Source organism: Podarcis vaucheri, assembly GCF_965113315.1.
Source record: "Podarcis vaucheri genome assembly, chromosome: 3".
NCBI classification, from domain to species: domain Eukaryota; kingdom Metazoa; phylum Chordata; class Lepidosauria; order Squamata; family Lacertidae; genus Podarcis; species Podarcis vaucheri.
This window is the reverse complement of record NC_138761.1, coordinates 525874-545371: the sequence shown is the minus strand read 5'-3', so window position 1 is coordinate 545371 and position 19498 is coordinate 525874. Positions and strand designations below refer to the sequence as shown.

General features: G+C 50.7%; 2 protein-coding genes across 5 annotated transcripts in view; both read left to right on the top strand.

The window, feature by feature from the left end:
- The window catches only part of LOC309529381 (uncharacterized protein), a 49775-nt gene that overhangs the window by 15757 nt on the left and 14520 nt on the right, over positions 1–19498 (top strand). The window lies entirely within an intron of this gene.
- LOC309529426 (uncharacterized protein) lies at positions 1355–14035 on the top strand. The gene is made up of 2 exons (XM_082217575.1): positions 1355–3973; positions 13190–14035. Exon 1 carries the CDS (start codon positions 1661–1663, stop codon positions 3680–3682), a length of 2022 nt encoding a protein of 673 aa, XP_082073701.1. The 5' UTR covers positions 1355–1660; the 3' UTR covers positions 3683–3973; positions 13190–14035.

Genomic DNA, 19498 nt, shown 5'->3' with positions numbered 1-19498 from the left:
ACTCCCTTCTGTTATTTGTCTGTCACAAGTGTTTATTAGCATTGTTTAATAAGTTGGGGCTCCATTTCTTCCTGAGACTCTAATCTTCCCTCATTTTTGCAGGTGGTGATGGATTGGAAGTTATGAACAAGGGAGACCACGACAAATTACACACAGTGGGGAAGTTGTATGAATATTTGGAATTTGGAGAGAGCATCAATCGCAGCTCCGATTCCACTTCCTATGAAATAAATCCCATTGGAAAGAATCACTATCAGTGCTTGGAATGTCAAAAGACTTTTAGTCGGAAGGGTAGTCTCACTTCCCATCAAAGAATTCATACAGGAGAGAAACCATATCAGTGCTTGCAATGTGGAAAGAGCTTCAGACAAAGGAACCATCTCACTCGCCATCAAATAATTCATACAGGGGAGAAACCATATCAGTGCTTGGAATGTGGGAAGAGCTTCAGGCGGAAAGCTAAGCTCACAGATCATCAAAGAATTCATACAGGGGAGAAACCATATCAGTGCCTCGAATGTGGAAAGAGCTTCAGTGTGAGGGCTCACCTCTTGGCCCATCAAGTAATTCATACAGGAGAGAAACCCTATAAGTGCTTGGAATGCGGAAAGAGCTTCTCTCAGAGAGCTAAGCTCACTTACCATCACAGAATTCATACAGGGGAGAAACCACATCAGTGCTTGGAATGCGGAAAGAGCTACAATCACATCTCCAAACTTACTTGCCATCAAAGAACTCACAGCGGGGAGAAACCGTATCAGTGTTTGGAATGTGGAAAGAGTTTTACCCATAAGGAAAGTCTCACTTCCCATCAAAGAATTCATACAGGGGAGAAACCCTATCAGTGCTTGGAATGCGGAAAGAGCTTCCATAGGAGCTTCAATCTCACTTCCCATCGAAGAACACATAGCGGGGAGAAACCCCATCAGTGCTTTGAATGTGAGAAAAGCTTCAGTGAGAGGGCTAATCTGGTAGCCCATCGAAATATTCATACAGGAGAGAAACCATATCAGTGCTTGGAATGTGGGAAAAGCTTCAGTAGCAGATCTAATCTCACTTCCCATCAAAGAATTCATACAGGGGAGAAACCCTATAAGTGCTTGGAATGTGGAAAGAGCTTCAGGCAGAAAGCTCAGCTCACAGATCATCAAAGAATTCATACAGGGGAGAAACCATATCAGTGCATGGAATGTGGAAAGAACTTCAGGCAAAGGGCCCAACTCACTTCCCATCTAAGTATTCATGAGGGGAAGAATCCACATCAATGCTTGGAATGTGGAAAGAGCTTCAATAGGAGGTCTCATCTCACCTGCCATCAAAGAACTCACAGCGGGGAGAAACCATATCAGTGCTAGGAATGTGGAGAGATTCATCTGGAAGATAAGTCTCACTTCCCATCATACAATTCATACAGGAGAGAAACCATATCAGTGCTTGGAATGTGGGAAAAGCTTCAGTAGGAGATCTAATCTCACTTCCCATCAAAGAGTTCATACAGGGGAGAAACCCTATAAGTGCTTGGAATGTGGAAAGAGCTTCAGGCAGAAAGCTCAGCTCATACCCCATCAAAGAATTCATACAGGGGAGAAACCATATCAGTGCCTGGAATGTGGAAAGAACTTCAGGCAAAGGGCCCAACTCACTTCCCATCTAAGTATTCATGAGGGGAAGAATCCACATCAATGCTTGGAATGTGGAAAGAGCTTCAATAGGAGGTCTCATCTCACCTGCCATCAAAGAACTCACAGCGGGGAGAAACCATATCAGTGCTAGGAATGTGGAGAGATTCATCTGGAAGATAAGTCTCACTTCCCATCATACAATTCATACAGGAGAGAAACCATATCAGTGCTTGGAATGTGGAAAGAGCTTCACTAGCAAGAATAGTTTCACTTCCCATCAAAGAATTCATACAGGGGAGAAACCATATCAGTGCTTAGAATGTGGAAAGAAGTTCACCTGGAAAAAAAGTTTCACATCCCATCAAATAATTCATACAGGGGAGAAACTGTATCAGTGCTTGGAATGTGGAAAGAGCTTCAGTCACAGGCAGGGTCTCACTTCCCATCAAAGAATTCATACAGGGGAGAAACCGTATCAGTGCTTGGAATGTGGAAACAGCTTCAGGCAGAAAGCTAAGCTCACAGATCATCAAATAATTCATACAGGGGAGAAACCATATCAGTGCTTGGAATGTGGAAAGAGCTTCAGTAGGAATAGAAGTCTGACTTGCCATCAAAGAAGGCATACAGGGTATGAACCCTATAAATGCTTGGAGTGTGGAAAGAGTTTCAGTCGGAAGGACCTTCTCATATCCCATCAAAGTATTCATACAGGGGAGAAACCATATCAGTGCTTGGAGTGTGGGAAGAGCTTCAGGGAGAAAGCTAAGCTCACAGCTCATCAAATAATTCATACAGGGGAGAAACCATATCAGTGCTTGGAGTGTGGGAAGAGCTTCAGGCAGAAAGCTAAGCTCACAGCTCATCAAAGAATTCATACAGGGGAGAAACCATACCAGTGCTTGGCGTGTGGGAAGAGCCTCAGGCAGAAAGCTCTGCTGATATCCCATCAAAGTATTCATACAGGGGAGAAACCATACCAGTGCTTGGCGTGTGGGAAGAGCCTCAGGCAGAAAGCTCTGCTGATATCCCATCAAAGTATTCATACAGGGGAGAAACCATATCAGTGCTTGGAGTGTGGGAAGAGCTTCAGGCAGAAAGCTAAGCTCACAGCTCATCAAAGCATTCATACAGGGGAGAAACCATATCAGTGCTTGGAGTGTGGGAAGAGCTTCAGGCAGAAAGCTAAGCTCACAGCTCATCAAAGCATTCATACAGGGGAGAAACCATATCAGTGCTTGGAGTGTGGGAAGAGCTTCAGTCAAAAGAATAGTCTCACTTTCCATCAAAGAAGTCATACAGGGGAGAAACCACATAAGTGCTTGGAATGTGGAAAGAGCTTCAGTCACAGGGCTACACTCAAGGCCCATCAAAGAATTCATACAGGGGAGAAACCATATCAGTGCCTGGAATGTGGAAAGAACTTCAGGCAAAGGGCCCAACTCACTTCCCATCTAAGTATTCATGAGGGGAAGAATCCACATCAATGCTTGGAATGTGGAAAGAGCTTCAATAGGAGGTCTCATCTCACCTGCCATCAAAGAACTCACAGCGGGGAGAAACCACATAAGTGCTTGGAATGTGGAAAGAGCTTCAGTCACAGGGCTACACTCAAGGCCCATCAAAGAATTCATACAGGGGAGAAACCATATCAGTGCTTGGAGTGTGGGCAGAGCTTCAGGCAGAAAGCTAAGCTCACAGCTCATCACAGTATTCATACTGGGGAGAAACCATATCAGTGCTTGGAATGTGGGAAGAGCTTTAGTCGCAAGGATAGACTCACTTCCCATCAAAGAATTCATATAGAGGAGAAACCATATCAGTGCTTAGAATGTGGGAAGAGCTTCAGTCGGAAGGACCATCTCATATCCGATCAAAGTATTCATACAGGGGAGAAACCATATCAGTGCTTGGAGTGTGGGAAGAGCTTCAGGCAGAAAGCTAAGCTCACAGCTCATCAAAGTATTCATACAGGGGAGAAACCATATCAGTGCTTGGAATGTGGGAAGAACTTCAGTCAGAAGGGACAACTTACTTCCCATCAAACAAATCACTGTTAGGAGAGACCATATCAGTGCTTGGAATGTGGAAAGAGCTTCAAATGGAAGAAAAGTCTCACTTACCATCAAGGAACTCACAGCAGGGAGAATCATGTTATTTGAAGATGGGTCTCATATGTCCTCTCAATCTCCTCTTTGGCAGGCTAAGCCTACCCAGCTCCTTCTATCGTTCCTTAAAAGGCTTGGTTTCCAAATGCTTGATTATATTGGTCACCCTTCTCTGCACAGATTCCAACTTCTCAATATCCTCCTTTGATTGTGACATCCGGAATTGAGCACAGGACTCCAGGTGTGGTCTGACCAAGGCAGAAGGGAACATAGTATTACTTCCCATGACCTGGACATTAGACATAATAATAATAATAATAATAATAATAATAATAATAATAATAATAAATTTTATTTATATCCCGCCCTCCCCAGCCAAAGCCGGGCTCAGGGCGGCTAACAACAATCAAATAATCAGTCAAATAATCACACAATCTAAAAATATTTCATCTGTTGAGATAGCCTGAAATAGCATTAGCTTATTTTGCTACTGACTCACCTTGTTGACTCACGTTAAGCTTTTGGTGTCCTAAGACCCTTAGATCCTTTTACATGTGGTGTTTCCCATAGAATCATAGAATTGTAGAGGTCTTAGTGGACCACAAGCTGAACATGAGTCAACCGTCTGATGGCATCCAGCATGGAATGTGTGCCTCCGTTTTTCAGCATTTTTAGTAGTCTATAGCAGTCTCTGCTCTTTTTGCCTTCCCTGGGAGGAAGGCTGAGTGGATGTCTGAAACTCAATGTCAAACTGAAACTCAATCCAGATAAGACTGAGGCAGTTAGTGGGTGGTGCCCTAGACCAGATGGGTGGGAGATGGCCTGCTCTTAAAAAATTTAAATTGGTTTTACATAAAGTTATACACGATACCTGTAACCTTTCCAAAACATAAACAGTAACAAGGTTCTTTCAGACCTTCCACCCCATGGGTTCCAGTTCCAAAGATGTTACCTTTTCCCTTTTCCCTGCATCTTTTACCATTATCCATCTCTTATGTCACCATAGTAACCAAAGTTCAGTTCACATTACAAGTGTCCTTGTATCCCTGCCCATGATTTTAACTGTCTACAGTGGTCTTTCAAGTATACAGTAAAATTATTCCAGTCTTTTAAAAATACTTGTTCTTCCTGGTTTCTGATCTTTCCCCTTAGTCTCGCCATTTCTGCGCATTCCATCAGTTTGGTCTGCCGCTCTTCCTTAGTCGGTACTTCACCTTCTTTCCATCTCTGGGCCAAAAACATTCCCGCTGCCGTCATTCCGTACGTAAACAGTCTCTTATTTCCTTTGGGAATTCATCACATATATGATATTATAAGAGAGAAGCCTCTGGTTTTCTGCCAAAGGGTGAGGGGAGAGACTCCATCAGGCAAGGCCTCCTTCCACCTGCCTTGCCCCACCCTCTGCTTCTCAATGTGTTTTGTATGTACTGTGGCTTGTCGTTGTTTTATTGATTACACTGGTCAACAACAAATTTGTTGTCTGCGTTTTTTCAGCTGATTTAGGATGAATCTGATGCACTGAATCCAAAAATCACATTGGTTTTGCTCAATCAGGTCAAGTTTTTGAGCTATGGCCACATGTCATTTTTTTACGTTTTTGTTCACATGTATGCTTGTGTGGAGCATTTTAGAAGAAGTTGCTGGGGGTAAAATGCCATGTCGAATAATTGTTTTGATTGGAAATGATTATTTTAATGACAAGAAGTATTCAGGTCCAATAGTTCTGGGTGATTATGTCGAAAAGGGATCAGTTTGAAGTCATAAAGCCTCGAAATCTACCATAAATTGGTGCGGCAAAGCATAAAGTTGGGGGATCAAAACCCCTGGCTCACTCGAGTACATTGAAGGAGAACTATGAAGGGGTGAAGTATGTGCTGGAGAAAATTGGTTATGATCAGCATAAGTAGTTTATTTGTGTTGACCTGAAGATGGTGAACTGTTGGGACAACAGTCTGGCTTCACCAAGTTCCCATGTTTTCTGTGCATGTGGGATAGTAGGGACCGTGCTCAGCATTACACGAAGAAGGACTGGCCTGTGCGGGAGGAATTGGTGCCTTGCAGCAAAAGGAACGTCATCAACGACCCTCAGGTGGACAGAGACAGAATACTCTTCCCACCGCTGCACATCAAGCTCAGCTTAACTGTGACTGCTTCACTTACTTGTGCCAGGCTTTTCCAGGATTGACCATGGAGAAGTTGAAAGCTGGCATCTTTGATGGTCCTCAGATCCGTCAGCTCATCAGAGATCCAGAGTTCGGAAACTCAATGAACGAAATGGAACTGGAAGCGTCGAAGGCATTTGTTCTGGTAGTGAAGAACTTTCTTGGCAACAATAAGGCCAGAAACTACGCAGAACTTGTCAACAACATGCTGACTGCTTTCAGAAACCTGGGCTGCAACATGAGCGTCAAGATGCACTACCTATTTTCACATATGGACCGGTTTCCTGAGAACCTGGGTTCAATGAGTGACGAGCAGGGGGAGAGATTCCATCAGGACATGAAAGAGATGGAGACCAGGTACCAGGGTCGCTGGGACGCAGTCATGATGGCTGACTACTGTTGGACTCTGAAGAGAGACCTCCCTGCCGCTGAGCATTCCAGGAGTTCCAAGAAACGGAAGTTCAAGCCCTCAAGTTTGAAAAATGGTGAAGCAACATGCAATTTACGTGTACAGTGGTACCCCGCAAGACAAATGCCTCGCAAGACGGAAAACCCGCAAGACGAAAGGGTTTTCTGTTTTGGAGGCGCTTCGCAAGACGAATTTCCCTATGGGCTTGCATCGCAAGACGAAAGCCCATAGGGAAATGCTGGCGGTCAGGAGCAAAGACTTTCGCCCACAGCCGGCCTTCAGAAGAGGACCTCTTCTGAAGGCCGGCGGGGGGCAAAAGTCTTTGCTCCCCCCGCCTGCCTCCCCCCCGCCTGCCCCGGGCGATCTTAAAATGCTGGCGGGCGGGAGCGAAGCGTTCGCTGCCGACCCCCAGCATTTTAAAAATGCTGGGGGTCGGCAGCGCTTCGCTCCCCACCCCCAGCATTTTAAAACGCTGTTCCAAAGTGGGGCGGGGGGGGGTCGGGAACACCTGGCCCCGCCGCCCCACTTCGGAAAGCTCTTCCGAAGTGGGGAGGGGGGTCGGGAACACCTGGCCCCGCCGCCCCACTTCGGAAAGCTCTTCCGAAGTGGGGAGGGGGGTCGGGAACACCTGGCCCCGCCGCCCCACTTCGGAAAGCTCTTCCGAAGTGGGGAGGGGGGTCGGGAACACCTGGGCCCGCCGCCCCACTTCGGAAAGCTCTTCCGAAGTGGGGAGGGGGGTCGGGAACACCTGGGCCCGCCGCCCCACTTCGGAAAGCTCTTCCGAAGTGGGGAGGGGGGTCGGGAACACCTGGCCCCGCCGCCCCACTTCGGAAAGCTGTTCCGAAGTGGGGCGGGGGGGCGGGGACACCTGGCCCCGCCGCCCCACTTCGGAAAGCTCTTCCGAAGTGGGGAGGGGGGTCGGGGACACCTGGCCCCGCCGCCCCACTTCGGAAAGCTCTTCCGAAGTGGGGAGGGGGGTCGGGGACACCTGGCCCCGCCGCCCCACTTCGGAAAGCTCTTCCGAAGTGGGGAGGGGGGCGGGGACACCTGGCCCCGCCGCCCCACTTCGGAAAGCTCTTCCGAAGTGGGGAGGGGGGTCGGGGACACCTGGCCCCGCCGCCCCACTTCGGAAAGCTCTTCCGAAGTGGGGAGGGGGGTCGGGGACACCTGGCCCCGCTGCCCCACTTCGGAAAGCTCTTCCGAAGTGGGGAGGGGGGTCGGGGACACCTGGCCCCTCCGCCCCACTTCGGAAAGCTCTTCCGAAGTGGGGAGGGGGGTCGGGAACACCTGGCCCCGCCGCCCCACTTCGGAAAGCTCTTCCGAAGTGGGGAGGGGGGTCGGGGACACCTGGCCCCGCCGCCCCACTTCGGAAAGCTGTTCCGAAGTGGGGAGGGGGGGCGGGGACACCTGGCCCCTCCGCCCCACTTCGGAAAGCTCTTCCGAAGTGGGGAGGAGGGTCGGGAACACCTGGCCCCGCCGCCCCACTTCGGAAAGCTCTTCCGAAGTGGGGAGGGGGGTCGGGGCACCTGGCCCCGCCGCCCCACTTCGGAAAGCTCTTCCGAAGTGGGGAGGGGGGGCGGGGACACCTGGCCCCTCCGCCCCACTTCGGAAAGCTCTTCCTAAGTGGGGAGGGGGGTCGGGAACACCTGGCCCCGCCGCCCCACTTCGGAAAGCTCTTCCTAAGTGGGGAGGGGGGTCGGGAACACCTGGCCCCGCCGCCCCACTTCGGAAAGCTGTTCCGAAGTGGGGCGGGGGGCGGGAACACCTTCTGAAGGCGGGCAGGGGGCGAAAGTCTTTGTCCCCCCCCCCCGCCTGCCTTCCCAGGGGCTTTTAAATCGCCCTGGACAGCGGAGAAGTCCTCCGCTGTCCGGGGCGATTTTAAAATGCCGCCCGCCAGCATTTTAAGATCGCCCCGCACAGCGGAGAAGTCCTCTGCTGTCCCAGGGTTTTTTAAAATGCTGGGGGTGGGAAGAAAAGCCCTTGTCCCCGCCCCCAGCCTTCAGAAGAGGTCCGGGGACAGACTGTCCCCGGACCTGGTATGAAGGTGGTTTCCCTAGGAACGCATTAATTGATTTTCAATGCATTCCTATGGGAAACCGTGCATCGCAAGACGAAAAAACCGCAAGACGAAGAGAATTGCGGAACGAATTAATTTCGTCTTGCGAGGCACCACTGTACTTACCTTTATCAATGCTCACCATTCAGTTTACAGTAATCGATGTTTCTATCAGGTAATCAATATATGTTGTTGGAAAAAACATTTTTTTCTCTTAAAAACATATTTAGGATGATATGTGTTGACAAAAATCAGCTGATAATGCCACAAAAATGTAATCGATTTTGTCACAAGATCTGATTTTTTTCAAATCAACATAGCACAAAAACCTGACCTGATGGAGAGAAACGGATGCCATTTCCTGATTCAGCAGTGCAAAAATACCCTAAATCAGTTGTAGAAATCTAGACAACATTCAAAAAGTAAAAAATTGTTGCCCAGTGTTATACTTTAGATATTATTGTATCTGTTGAGTGGATTTCTGTTTAACTTTTATATGTTATTATTATGGTATACTATTCTAATTAATGGTTGAATGTTGCTATTTTGATGTACGCTGCCCATTTTAAAGTTATGTTTTGTATTGCATTAGATTGTTAGAAGATGTACATTTTCTGTTTCTTCAGCTTGTAAACCGCCTTGAGTATTGTAAGATAGAAAGTCGGTATACAAATTAAAATTGATGATGTTGATGATGACAAAAGTTTTCTTAAATGCTTTCTTTAATTCAGTATATATCATTTCCCAGAACTCTTTTACCACTCCACAGGACCACCACATATGATAAAAGGTACCTTCTTTCCTTTTACATTTCCAGCACAAATTTGAGCTGGTTCTATACATTTGTGCAATTTTACTCAGTGTTAGGTACCAACAGTACATTTTCATATAGGTTTCTTTCAACAGAACCGCAAGCCGTAAACTTCATATCCTCATTCCATAACTTTTCCCATGATAAAAATTGTATATTATTGTTAGGACATTTCCGTTCCACCTTAAAAGGGAGCAGGCTGTGAGTCACAGAGTCTGCGTATTAATCATGTGAAATTTGATTTTAATTTATTATTTATACCCCGCCCATCTGGCTGGGTTTCCCTAGCCACTCTGGGCGGCTTCCAAAAGAATATTAAAATACTGTGATACATCAAACATTAAAAGCTTCCCAAATTGCTGAGACTGCGTGACTACGGGAGGTTGATGGATCGTCCGGCAGCCGGCTTGGGGGCTCAGATGGACGTTATCTCCCTGGCAGTATCCCAACAACGGGTTTCGGGCCCAGATTCACGGCACTTACAGGAGAGTAAGACTGCAACAGACTGCTATTAATAAATCAAATTTCACCTGAAATGTGTATCTTGTGCAGAGAACAAGGTGAAGGTTGCTCCAAAAGGCAAGGAGTCTAGCAGGGAGGCTTCCAAACCCTACCAGCTAGTTCATGCAGACCTGGTTGGTCCTCTTGCGCCCTCTTTGGGAGGAGCAAGGTACTTCATGGTTCTAATTGATTCTTTTTCCAGGTAAAGGTAAAGGTACCCCTGCCCGAACGGGCCAGTCTTGACAGACTCTGGGGTTTGTGCGCCCATCTCACTCAAGAGGCCGGGGGCCAGCGCTGTCCGGAGACACTTCCGGGTCACGTGGCCAGCGTGACAAAGCTGCATCTGGCGAGCCAGCGCAGCACACGGAACGCCGTTTACCTTCCCGCTGGTAAGCGGTACCTATTTATCTACTTGCACCCGGGGGTGCTTTCGAACTGCTAGGTTGGCAGGCGCTGGGACCGAACGACGGGAGCGCACCCCGCCGCGGGGATTCGAACCGCCGACCTTTCGATCGGCAAGCCCTAGGCGCTGAGGCTTTAACCCACAGCGCCACCCGCATCCCAGGTACATTCATGTATTTATGCTCGAGCAAAAATTGCAAGCGTTTCCTAGGTTCAAAGCATTCTGTGCTTGGTTGGAGAATGCTCACAGTAAACGTATTGGCTGTCTGTTTACTGATCGAGGCGGGGAGTTCATTTCTCAGCAGTTTGAAGCTTTCCTGACTGAGAAGGGAATCCAGCATGACTTGACAATGCCTAGATCGCCATGGATGAATGGGCTTGCGGAGCGAGCAAATCAAACGTTGCTGCAAGGAATGAAAACCTTGTTGCATGATGCCAACCTCCCTGAGAAGTTTTGGGGGGAAGCACTGTCAATGGTAGTTTATACCGTTAATCGCAGACTGTCATCACCTATTGGTTGTACTCCGTACGAGAAGATGTTTGGTAAGAAACCGAACGTCAAGCACATGAGAATTTTTGGTTCTGACATGTGGGTACACACCCCACAGAGCAACAAGCTTGGGAAGCGTGGGGCACATGGTTTGTTCATGGGGTACGAAAAAGGTGCATACAGGGTATGGATGACTGACTCTAAATCCATAAAGTTCACAAGGAGTGTTGAGTATAATCCTAAGTGGGGGGAAAATGTGGGAATTTTCCAGAGTTACCCAGAGGAGGATGAAGGTGATGTGAAGAAAGCAGATCATGCTGAGAAAGCTGAGGAAACTGAGGATGATGATGATGATGATCAGAGTTCGGATTCCAGTTCAGTGGGCGGCGCTGCTGCTGGTGTCAGTGACAGTGATGACACAGCAGACTACAAGAGCGCAAAGGCGTCAGTCAGACCATCTGATGCGTCTGACAATGGACTGGAAGAACCACTGCTCACCATTGGTCACTTTTCTCCTAAGAAAGAGGAGATGAGTCCAGAAGACTTGCGTCTAGTACGTAGGTCTGAAAGGGCGACCAAAGGCAGACCTCCAAAGAGATTTGCTGATGAGTTTGCTAAGACGGCAACTGCTGTTCTTAGTAGCTCAGAGAAGGTGTGGGAACCTTGAAGCTTCAAAGAGGTTCACGAGTTAACCTCAAAAGATGCTGAGCCTTGGCTTAATGCCATGAAGGCTGAAGTTGATTCCTTGAACAGGAACCAAACTTGGGAACTGGTACCGGTAGTCCCAGGAATGAGACTGGTTGGCAGCAAATGGGTCTTCTGACAAGGTTGTCAGACACAAAGCCAGATTGGTTGCCAGAGGTTTTTCACAGGTACCAGGACAGGATTACCACGAGACCTACTCACCCACCGTCAAATATGAGAGCATTCGGCTGATGCTCAAGATCGCTGCGGAGGAGAAACTGCATGTTTCCCATCATGACATTAATACAGCTTTTTTGTACGGGGTTTTGGGGGAGGAGCTGTTCATGCTTCCACCTGATGGGGTGCAGATACAGAAGGGAATGGTCTGTAAACTGCGGAAATCCTTATATGGTCTCAAGCAGAGTGCCAGGTGTTGGAACACAAAGCTCACTGAGACATTGCTTTCTCTAGGTTTTCACCAAGGCAAAGCTGATCCGTGTGTGTTTGTCAAGGAGGAGGGGCAAAACAAACTGTATTGTTTATGTTTTGTTGATGATCTTCTGATGTTTTGGAAGAATCAGGCTTTTTACCAAAGCACCCTAGCTCAACTGAAGGAGCACTTTGACATGAAGGATCTTGGTGAGGTATCCAACTATCTTTCTCTGCAGGTGGAGAGGGACCAAGCAGGTAATTTTCTGGTACACCAAACACAGAAAACTGCTGATGTATTAACCAGGTTGAATTTGGTTGATGCAAACCCAGCAGACACACCGATGGTGACAGGTTACCAGGTAGACAGTACTGCTGAAGTGTTTTCTGACACAACGCTGTACAGATGCATTCTAGGCAAGTTGAATTTCATTGCTAGATGCTCAAGACCTGACATTGTTGTAAGCACTAACCTGATTAGCAGACATGCTAACAATCCTACTGTTCAGGATTGAAAAGCTCTGAAGCGCATAGCCCACTATTTGAAAGGGACTTTGCACTACAGGCTGAGGTTCACCAGTCAGAAGACTGGAGGTCTTGAAATCTTTGCAGATGCAAGTTTTGGAAGTGACACCACGGATGGTACGAGCACTTCTGGAGTATGCTACATGTACAACCACTGCCTGTTTGACTGGTTGTGCAAGAAGCAGACGACAGTGAGCCTAAGTTCCTGTGAAGCAGAACTCAATGCTCTGTCATTTTCACTCATGGATTGTGAATGGTTGATGCAACTGTTTAAGGACATCGGGGTTTCTGTGAAATGTCCTATACAAGTGTATCAAGACAATAGATCCTGTTTGACTTTGCTGAACTCGGAGGGTTGCAAGCAAAGGACCAAGTACTTGCAGATTAAGCTACATCGTGCAAGAGAGTGTATTCAGAAAGGACTCATTCAGGTGTCCTACATGCCAGGAAATGAAATTCCTGCTGATCTGTTGTCGAAGGTTGTTAACAGAGAACAACTTAAGGTTTACGTACAAAGGTTGCAATTGGGTTGAACCACAGGTACTACAGGTTACACGGAAAGGGGGAGGTTACACGGAAAGGGGGAGGATGTTAGGATATTTCCATTCCACCTTAAAAGGGAGCAGGCTGTGAGTCACAGAGTCTGCGTATTTCCTGTCACAGGATGTTTATGTTTGCTATTGCTTTCATTTTCTCTGTCTGTGCTTGAACGCTGAAGCAGACGGTCATGTCTTTTCTTTGTTCTGACCAACGTTGAATAAACTGTAAATATGCTCTCCTGCTGTGCATCTTTTGCTGTGTGGATTCTGCTGAAAGAGTGTGCACCAGCCTAGGAATGTGGCAATCTATTTCTAAGGCTTCGTGCCGCTAATTGCTGAGACTGCGTGACTGCGTGACTACGGGAGGTTGATGGATCGTCCGGCAGCCGGCTTGGGGGCTCAGATGGACGTTATCTCCCTGGCAGTATCCCAACCAAAGTCTCTTGCCCAGCAATGATTTAACTTCATCATTTTTAGTATACCATTCTAGGGAGATGGCCTGCTCTTGATGGGGTGACCCTTCCTCTGAAGGAGCAGCTTCATAGCTTGGGGTCCTCCTGGATCCTTTCCTGTTGCTCCAGGCTCAGGTGGCCTCCGTGGCCCAGAGTGCCTTCCATCAGCTTCGGCTGGTGGCCCAACTACGCCCCAGTCTGGACAGGGATCACCCAACTACTGTTGTCTATGCTCTGGCAACCTCAAGGTTAGATTACTGCAATGCGTTACACGTTGGGCTGCCTCTGAAGACGGTTTGGAAACTTCAGCTGGTGCAGAATTCAGCAGCCAGGTTGCTCACCGGAGCAAGACGGTTTGAACATATTGCACCAATCCTGGTCCGACTGCACTGGGTGCCCGTTCACTGTGCTGGTTTGACCTATAAAGCCTTAAACAGCTCAGGACCGCAATTCCTCAAGGACCGCCTCTCTCCCTATGAACCTCCCCGGACCCTGAGATCATCTTCTGAGGCCCCTCTTCGTGTCCCTCCTCCTTGAGAGGCCCAGAGGGTGGCAGCACAGGAACGGGGCCTTCTCTGCAGTGGCTCCCCATGTGAAGAATGCTCTCCCCAGGGAAGTTCCCCCAAGCGCCTTCGTTATACACCTTTAGGCACCGGGCAAAAATGTTCCTTTTTAACCAGGCCTTTGGTTGATTTGATTGACATCCTATGGCCTTTTAAAATGTGTTTGGGGGGGAGGGTTTATCAGGTGGTTATTGTTTTTATTTTGATTATTCTGTGGTTTTATATTCTGGTTTTATTCTGTGAATTGCCCTGAAAGCCTGTGAGCATAGGGTGGTATATAAATTTAATTCAGTGGTACCTCGGGTTACATACGCTTCAGGTTACATACTGTCAGAGCTGCTTGAAGATCCTAGCTCACAGAGGATCACGCTAGCCAGCGATCATTAAGTAAAAGTCTTTATTGAATTACAGTTTCCATTCTCACGCTGCTGCGCGCAACTCTACGTCTAGTAGCTAGATCGACGAAGCTCCGTCTGAGTCTCCGCCCCGTGCGCACCAACTTAATATCCTAGCCCTGCTCCACCTTTTCCGCCTGACTGTCCTCCTCTGGGTCCCTCTACCCCCCGGGGCTTCTTCCTTCCGGGATTCTTCTGACGCTGACCCGGACCCTCCTGCCTCCTTGCGCCGGGCTTTAGGACCTGGCTCCCTTTCCGGGCTGCTTACTGCGCCGCCTTCCTCTGCATTTGAACTTGGCGCGCGCGCCCAACCTTCCACTTTCCTCTTAACCGTTTCTTCGCTCCCCGATGGAGGTGTGGCCACTCCTGACTCATGCCCTCCCTCCTGTGGTGAGCTGCCAGCGCTTGCCCCCTGGCTCCCTTCCTCTTCCCTGCTCTCTGGCGGTGACGCTGGTCCCGATTTCCAACTGCTCTCCTCTGAGTCCCCTCTGGCTCTATCTTCCTGGGGTGCCCCCCTAGACTCCCCCCTTGCCCTGGCCACTGGTGCTCCTTTCTGTGAATCCTCTGATTCACTGGAAAGACTCGGAGATCTCGGGTCGTCGTCATCACTCATCTTTTCTTCTGCCTCCTCCCCTTCGCTCTCTGTTTCCTCCCTTGCCCTTGCCTCTGCTCCTAAACCCCTGACATCCATCCCCCCCTCGAAGCCCCCCATTCCCCCCTCCCCTCCTTCCGGTGCTGGAGCTGGGGTCTGCTGTTGCAAAGGGACGAACGTCGGATATCGTTCGCTTCCCGTGGCGGGCCTCCATCTGAAGTCTCGCGGGTCTCCCTCCCTGCTCTCGTCGACGACGGTCACCTCCGCTTCCATCTCTGTGCCGCCGTGCTCGAAACCAGGGTCGTCCCCGAAAACGTCCATGTCCGTCTCTCCCTCACTTCCTCCTGGCGGCGTTGCTCGTCCTGGGCCTTCCAGCCACCTTCTGCGGAACTGCTCCTCTGGTCTATCGTCCCACCAATACGAGGGTTCTGATGCAGATCCCGAGGGTGACCCCTCCGGGGAACGGACGTCTTGTGTCGGGTCCTCGTCCGAGTCGAACCCCCGGAAAGTGCTGGCCGAAAGCGTGGGCGTGAAAAGCCAGTCGTCGAAAAAGTCTGCTGGCATAGGTCTATGTGGGAAGAGGGCATGAAACTCGTCTTTGAGTAGAGGTTCGTCCAAGGCGTAGCCCGGCACCCAGCTGTTCGCACTGGCCGGGGTGCCCTCCTTGGCGAGAAAGTATTCTACCCCCTCTTCCCCCCATCTGGAGTCCAAAATCTCCGTGACGTCATTGATGCGCTCCTTCTGTGCCACTCCCGCGTGCCCCGTTCTGTCTCTGACCGGACTCGGCGCCGTTCCGGGTTCCTGGAACCTGTGCGGTGCCTTGTAGGGAGTGAGCACCGATCTGTGGAACACCGGATGCATTCTGGAACCCTCCGGAAGTGCCAGTCTGAAAGCTACCGGGTTGACCTGCTCTTCGACTTGGTAGGGCCCCAGTTGTTTATGCCCTAGTTTCTTCTTGGCCAACGACCTGGCCGGCACTGCGTGGGCTGCTAACCAGACCCAGTCTCCCACGTGGAGCTCTTCGCCAACCCTTCTGTGCCTGTCCGCTTGTACCTTGTATGCGTGTTTGGCCAGCTCCAGGTGGCGCCTCAGCTGATCGTGGACTTCCTGCAGCTCCGACGCGAACGCATCTGCTGTCTGCGGCTCCCCCTCCCCCATTCTTTCCAGTCCCGGGAAGGTTCTGGGGTGCCTCCCGTTGTTGGCGAAGAACGGCGTGACCCCCGTGGACACGTGCTTCGTGTTGTTGTAGGCGAACTCGGCAAGCGGCAGGTAATCCACCCACGTCGCAGGCTGTTGATTCGCATAGCATCTCAGGTACTGCTGCATGATGGCATTGACCCGCTCCGCTTGCCCGTTGGTCTGCGGGTGTCTCGCCGACGCCAGGTTGATCTTGACGTTTAGGAAGCCCATCAGCTTCTGCCAGAAATTCGAGATGAACTGCCGCCCGCGGTCGGACAGAATAGACCGCGGCAGACCGTGAACCTTGAACACGTGGTCTATGAACAGTTTGGCGGTTTGCTCCGCCGTGGCCACCTTCGCACACGGAATGAAATGTGCCATCTTGGAAAACAGGTCCACCACCACCAGCACTGCCGTCTTGCCCCTCGAGCTGGGCAGATCTGTGACAAAGTCCAGAGCCACCCTTTCCCAAGGTTCGACCGGAGTTTGCAGCGGTTCCAACAGTCCTGCCGGCGGTCTGTGCACTGGTTTGGCCCTCTGGCAGGTGTCACACCTCACCACGTAGTCTGCGACCTCCCCTCTCATTCCAGGCCACCAGAAATCCCTGGCTACCAATTCCACCGTCTTCTCCTTGCCAAAGTGCCCGGCCGTGGGCGCGTCGTGCAGCTGCTGCAGCACCTTGGCGCGAAGGTCGTCTCCCGGTACGTAGATGGCCCCTTTACGGATGAGCAATCCATCTCTCAGCTGGAAACCGTCGGCCTCAGCCTTGCCCCTTTGCACCTCTGCCATCTTTGCTTGCGCGAAGGAGTCATCCTGCAACGCTCGCCGCACCGCCTCCAGGTCCACGGTGGCCGCGGCGCACGCCCATACTGTTGGTGCGAAGATGTGCATGGCGGCCGCTGGCGTTGCGTCCTCCAGATACTGTGGCTTACGGGAGAGGGCGTCCGCCATGATGTTAGAGTCCCCCGGGACATACTCTATGCGGAAGTCGAAGTTCGCAAAAAACTCAGCCCAACGTATCTGCCTCTGGTTTAGGAACTGTGCCGTGCGCCAGTGCTCCAGATTCTTGTGGTCCGTGCAAACCTGCACCGTGTGCTTGGCGCCGATCAGGAAGTGCCTCCACGCTTTGAACGCTGCATGAATGGCCAGCAACTCCCTGTCCCAGATGGTGTAGTTCTGCTCGGACTTGCTGAGCTTCCTGGAGTAAAACGCTCCCGGCCGCCACACCCCCTGCTGGTCCTTTTGCAGCAGGACCGCCCCCACGGCTCTGTCCGAGGCGTCTGTCTCCACCCTCATCGGCCTGCTGGGGTTGACGTGAAGCAGCTGCTCTTCCGACGCGAAGAGACGCTTGAGTGCCTGAAAGGACTGCTCCGCCTCCTCTGTCCAAACGAACTTCTTTTTCTTGGAGCTAAGCGTGTCTGTGATGGCCGCTGTCTGCATAGCGAAGCCCTTGATAAACTTGCGATAGAAGTTCGCAAAGCCGACAAACCTTTGGACCTCTTTCCGGTTGCGTGGACTCTTCCAATCCAATACCGCTCGAACCTTGGCGCTGTCCATGGCGAGCCCCTTGTCAGACAACTTGTAGCCCAGAAAATCCACCTCCGTCACGTCAAATTGGCACTTCTCCAGCTTGGCGTAGAGCCTATGTTGCTTTAGGCTGGTCAGCACTTCCTTGACGTGTCTGTCATGCTCCTGCTGCGATTCCGAAAAGATCAGGATGTCATCTAAGAAACAGACGCACGTCTTGTAGAGAAGTCCCGCCAACACGTGATGCATGAAAGCTTGAAAAACGTGGGAGCCATTTTGCAATCCAAAAGGCATAACTCTGTATTCGTAGGTACCCAGTGGCGTGAACATGGCCGTCTTCCACTCATCTCCCTCCCGCATGCGAATGAGGTTGTACGCCCCTCGGTCTAACTTGGTGAACACTTTTCCCTTCCGCACCTTCGCCAGGAGGTCGTCTATTCGGGGCATGGGGAAGTCCGATGGCTTGGTCCCATTGTTTAAAATGCGATAGTCCACGACCAGTCTTTTTTGGGGCGTGTCTCGCTTTTTAACAAAGAATACAGGACTGCCCCCCGCTGCCTTGGACTCTCGGATGAAACCGCGCTCCAAATTATGATCTATGAACTCTTTGAGTTCCTGCAGCTCGTCTTCAGACATGGAATACAGTTTCCCTTTAGGCAGCGCCGCCCCCGGAAGCAGGTCAATTTTGCAGTCATATGGTCTGTGAGGGGGTAGCCTGTCCGCCTCCTTCTCGCAGAAAACTTCCAAAAATTCTGCATACTTGTGGGGAATCGCTTGCAGCGTGCCTAGCAGCAGCTGTGACTCCTCTTCCTCTCCTTCCTGCCGGGGCACGATGCAGTGTTCAGCACAAAAGGAAGAGCCGAAGATCAGCTGCCTCTGGAACCAAGCCAGCGCCGGGCTGTGCTTGTCCAGCCAACTCATTCCCAATACAATGGGCGTATCTGATAGTTGAGTGACATTGAAGCTGATGATTTCTTTGTGATTCCCAAGTCGCATCGCCATTGGCGGCGTCTGCTTCACCACTTGCCCCCCTAGCAACTCCCTGCCATCCACCGTGACAACCTGCAGGGGCAGTGTGGCCGGCAGCAACTGTATAGCGTGCTTGTCGACAAACTCCTGCCCTATAAAGTCCGCGTTGCTGCCCGAGTCGATAGTAATTGGCACGTCCATGGTGATTCCATTGGGCAGCTGGAGAGATGCGGTGAGCCTCACCACTGGTTTGGGCGGGAGGGGGTTCACGGGCTGTAAAATCTCTGGGGACTGCGTCACTAACACGTCTGGCTGGGCCCCAGGGCCTCTTCCTCCAGCCAGACTGCTTCGTTTCCCTGCTGTGGTCCTCCTTGCTGCGTTGCTGCAGTCACCATTGCTGAGGCTGCAGTGAGCTTGTGGAGCCTCCGGGGACACTCTTTCGCCATATGCCCTGGCTCCTCACAGACGTAACACTTCCTGTTCCCTCTAGGAGGCTTCGCTTTCACTGCTGCCGGTGCTAGGGCTCTGGTTGCTGACTGAGCCCTTGCACCTCCAACCTCCATAGGTTCGGCTCCTCCTCCTGGCGGAGGCGTGGATTGCGCCCGCGCTGCTTCTCTGGGAAGGAAGGAGGGGCCCCTGGCTGGTTCGCGCCCTCCACGCCCTTCGTCCCTGCTCCACGGACGTTCTTCCAGCCTCACCCCCACTGCCAGTGCCCTCTGAACGACCTCCTGGGTGGTTCGGGGTCTCTCCCCCCTCGCGATCTCATCTTTAATCGAGCTGTGCAGCCCCTCCCAAAAGAGGTCTCTTACCGGGGCCGAATCTCTGTCCCATTCCAGGGCACTGACCAAGGCGAAAAAGCGGGCATGGTACTGTCTGACGCTGGCCCTCCCTTGTCTTAGTCCATGCACCTCCTTCCGGGCAAGATCCACGTCAATACTTGATAAAAAACACCCATCCATCACTTTAATAAAGGCATCTGCATTCTGGAGCGCCGGATCCTTATCTCTCCATAAATTGCGTAGCCATGCTTTAGCATCCCCATGCAAATGGGACATGATGAATCCCACTCTCTCTTGCTCATCT

Bases quoted from the DNA above. Each gene is read 5' to 3' on its own strand.
- LOC309529426 (XM_082217575.1), top strand. From the start codon at position 1,661: ATGAGGGGAAGAATCCACATCAATGCTTGGAATGTGGAAAGAGCTTCA.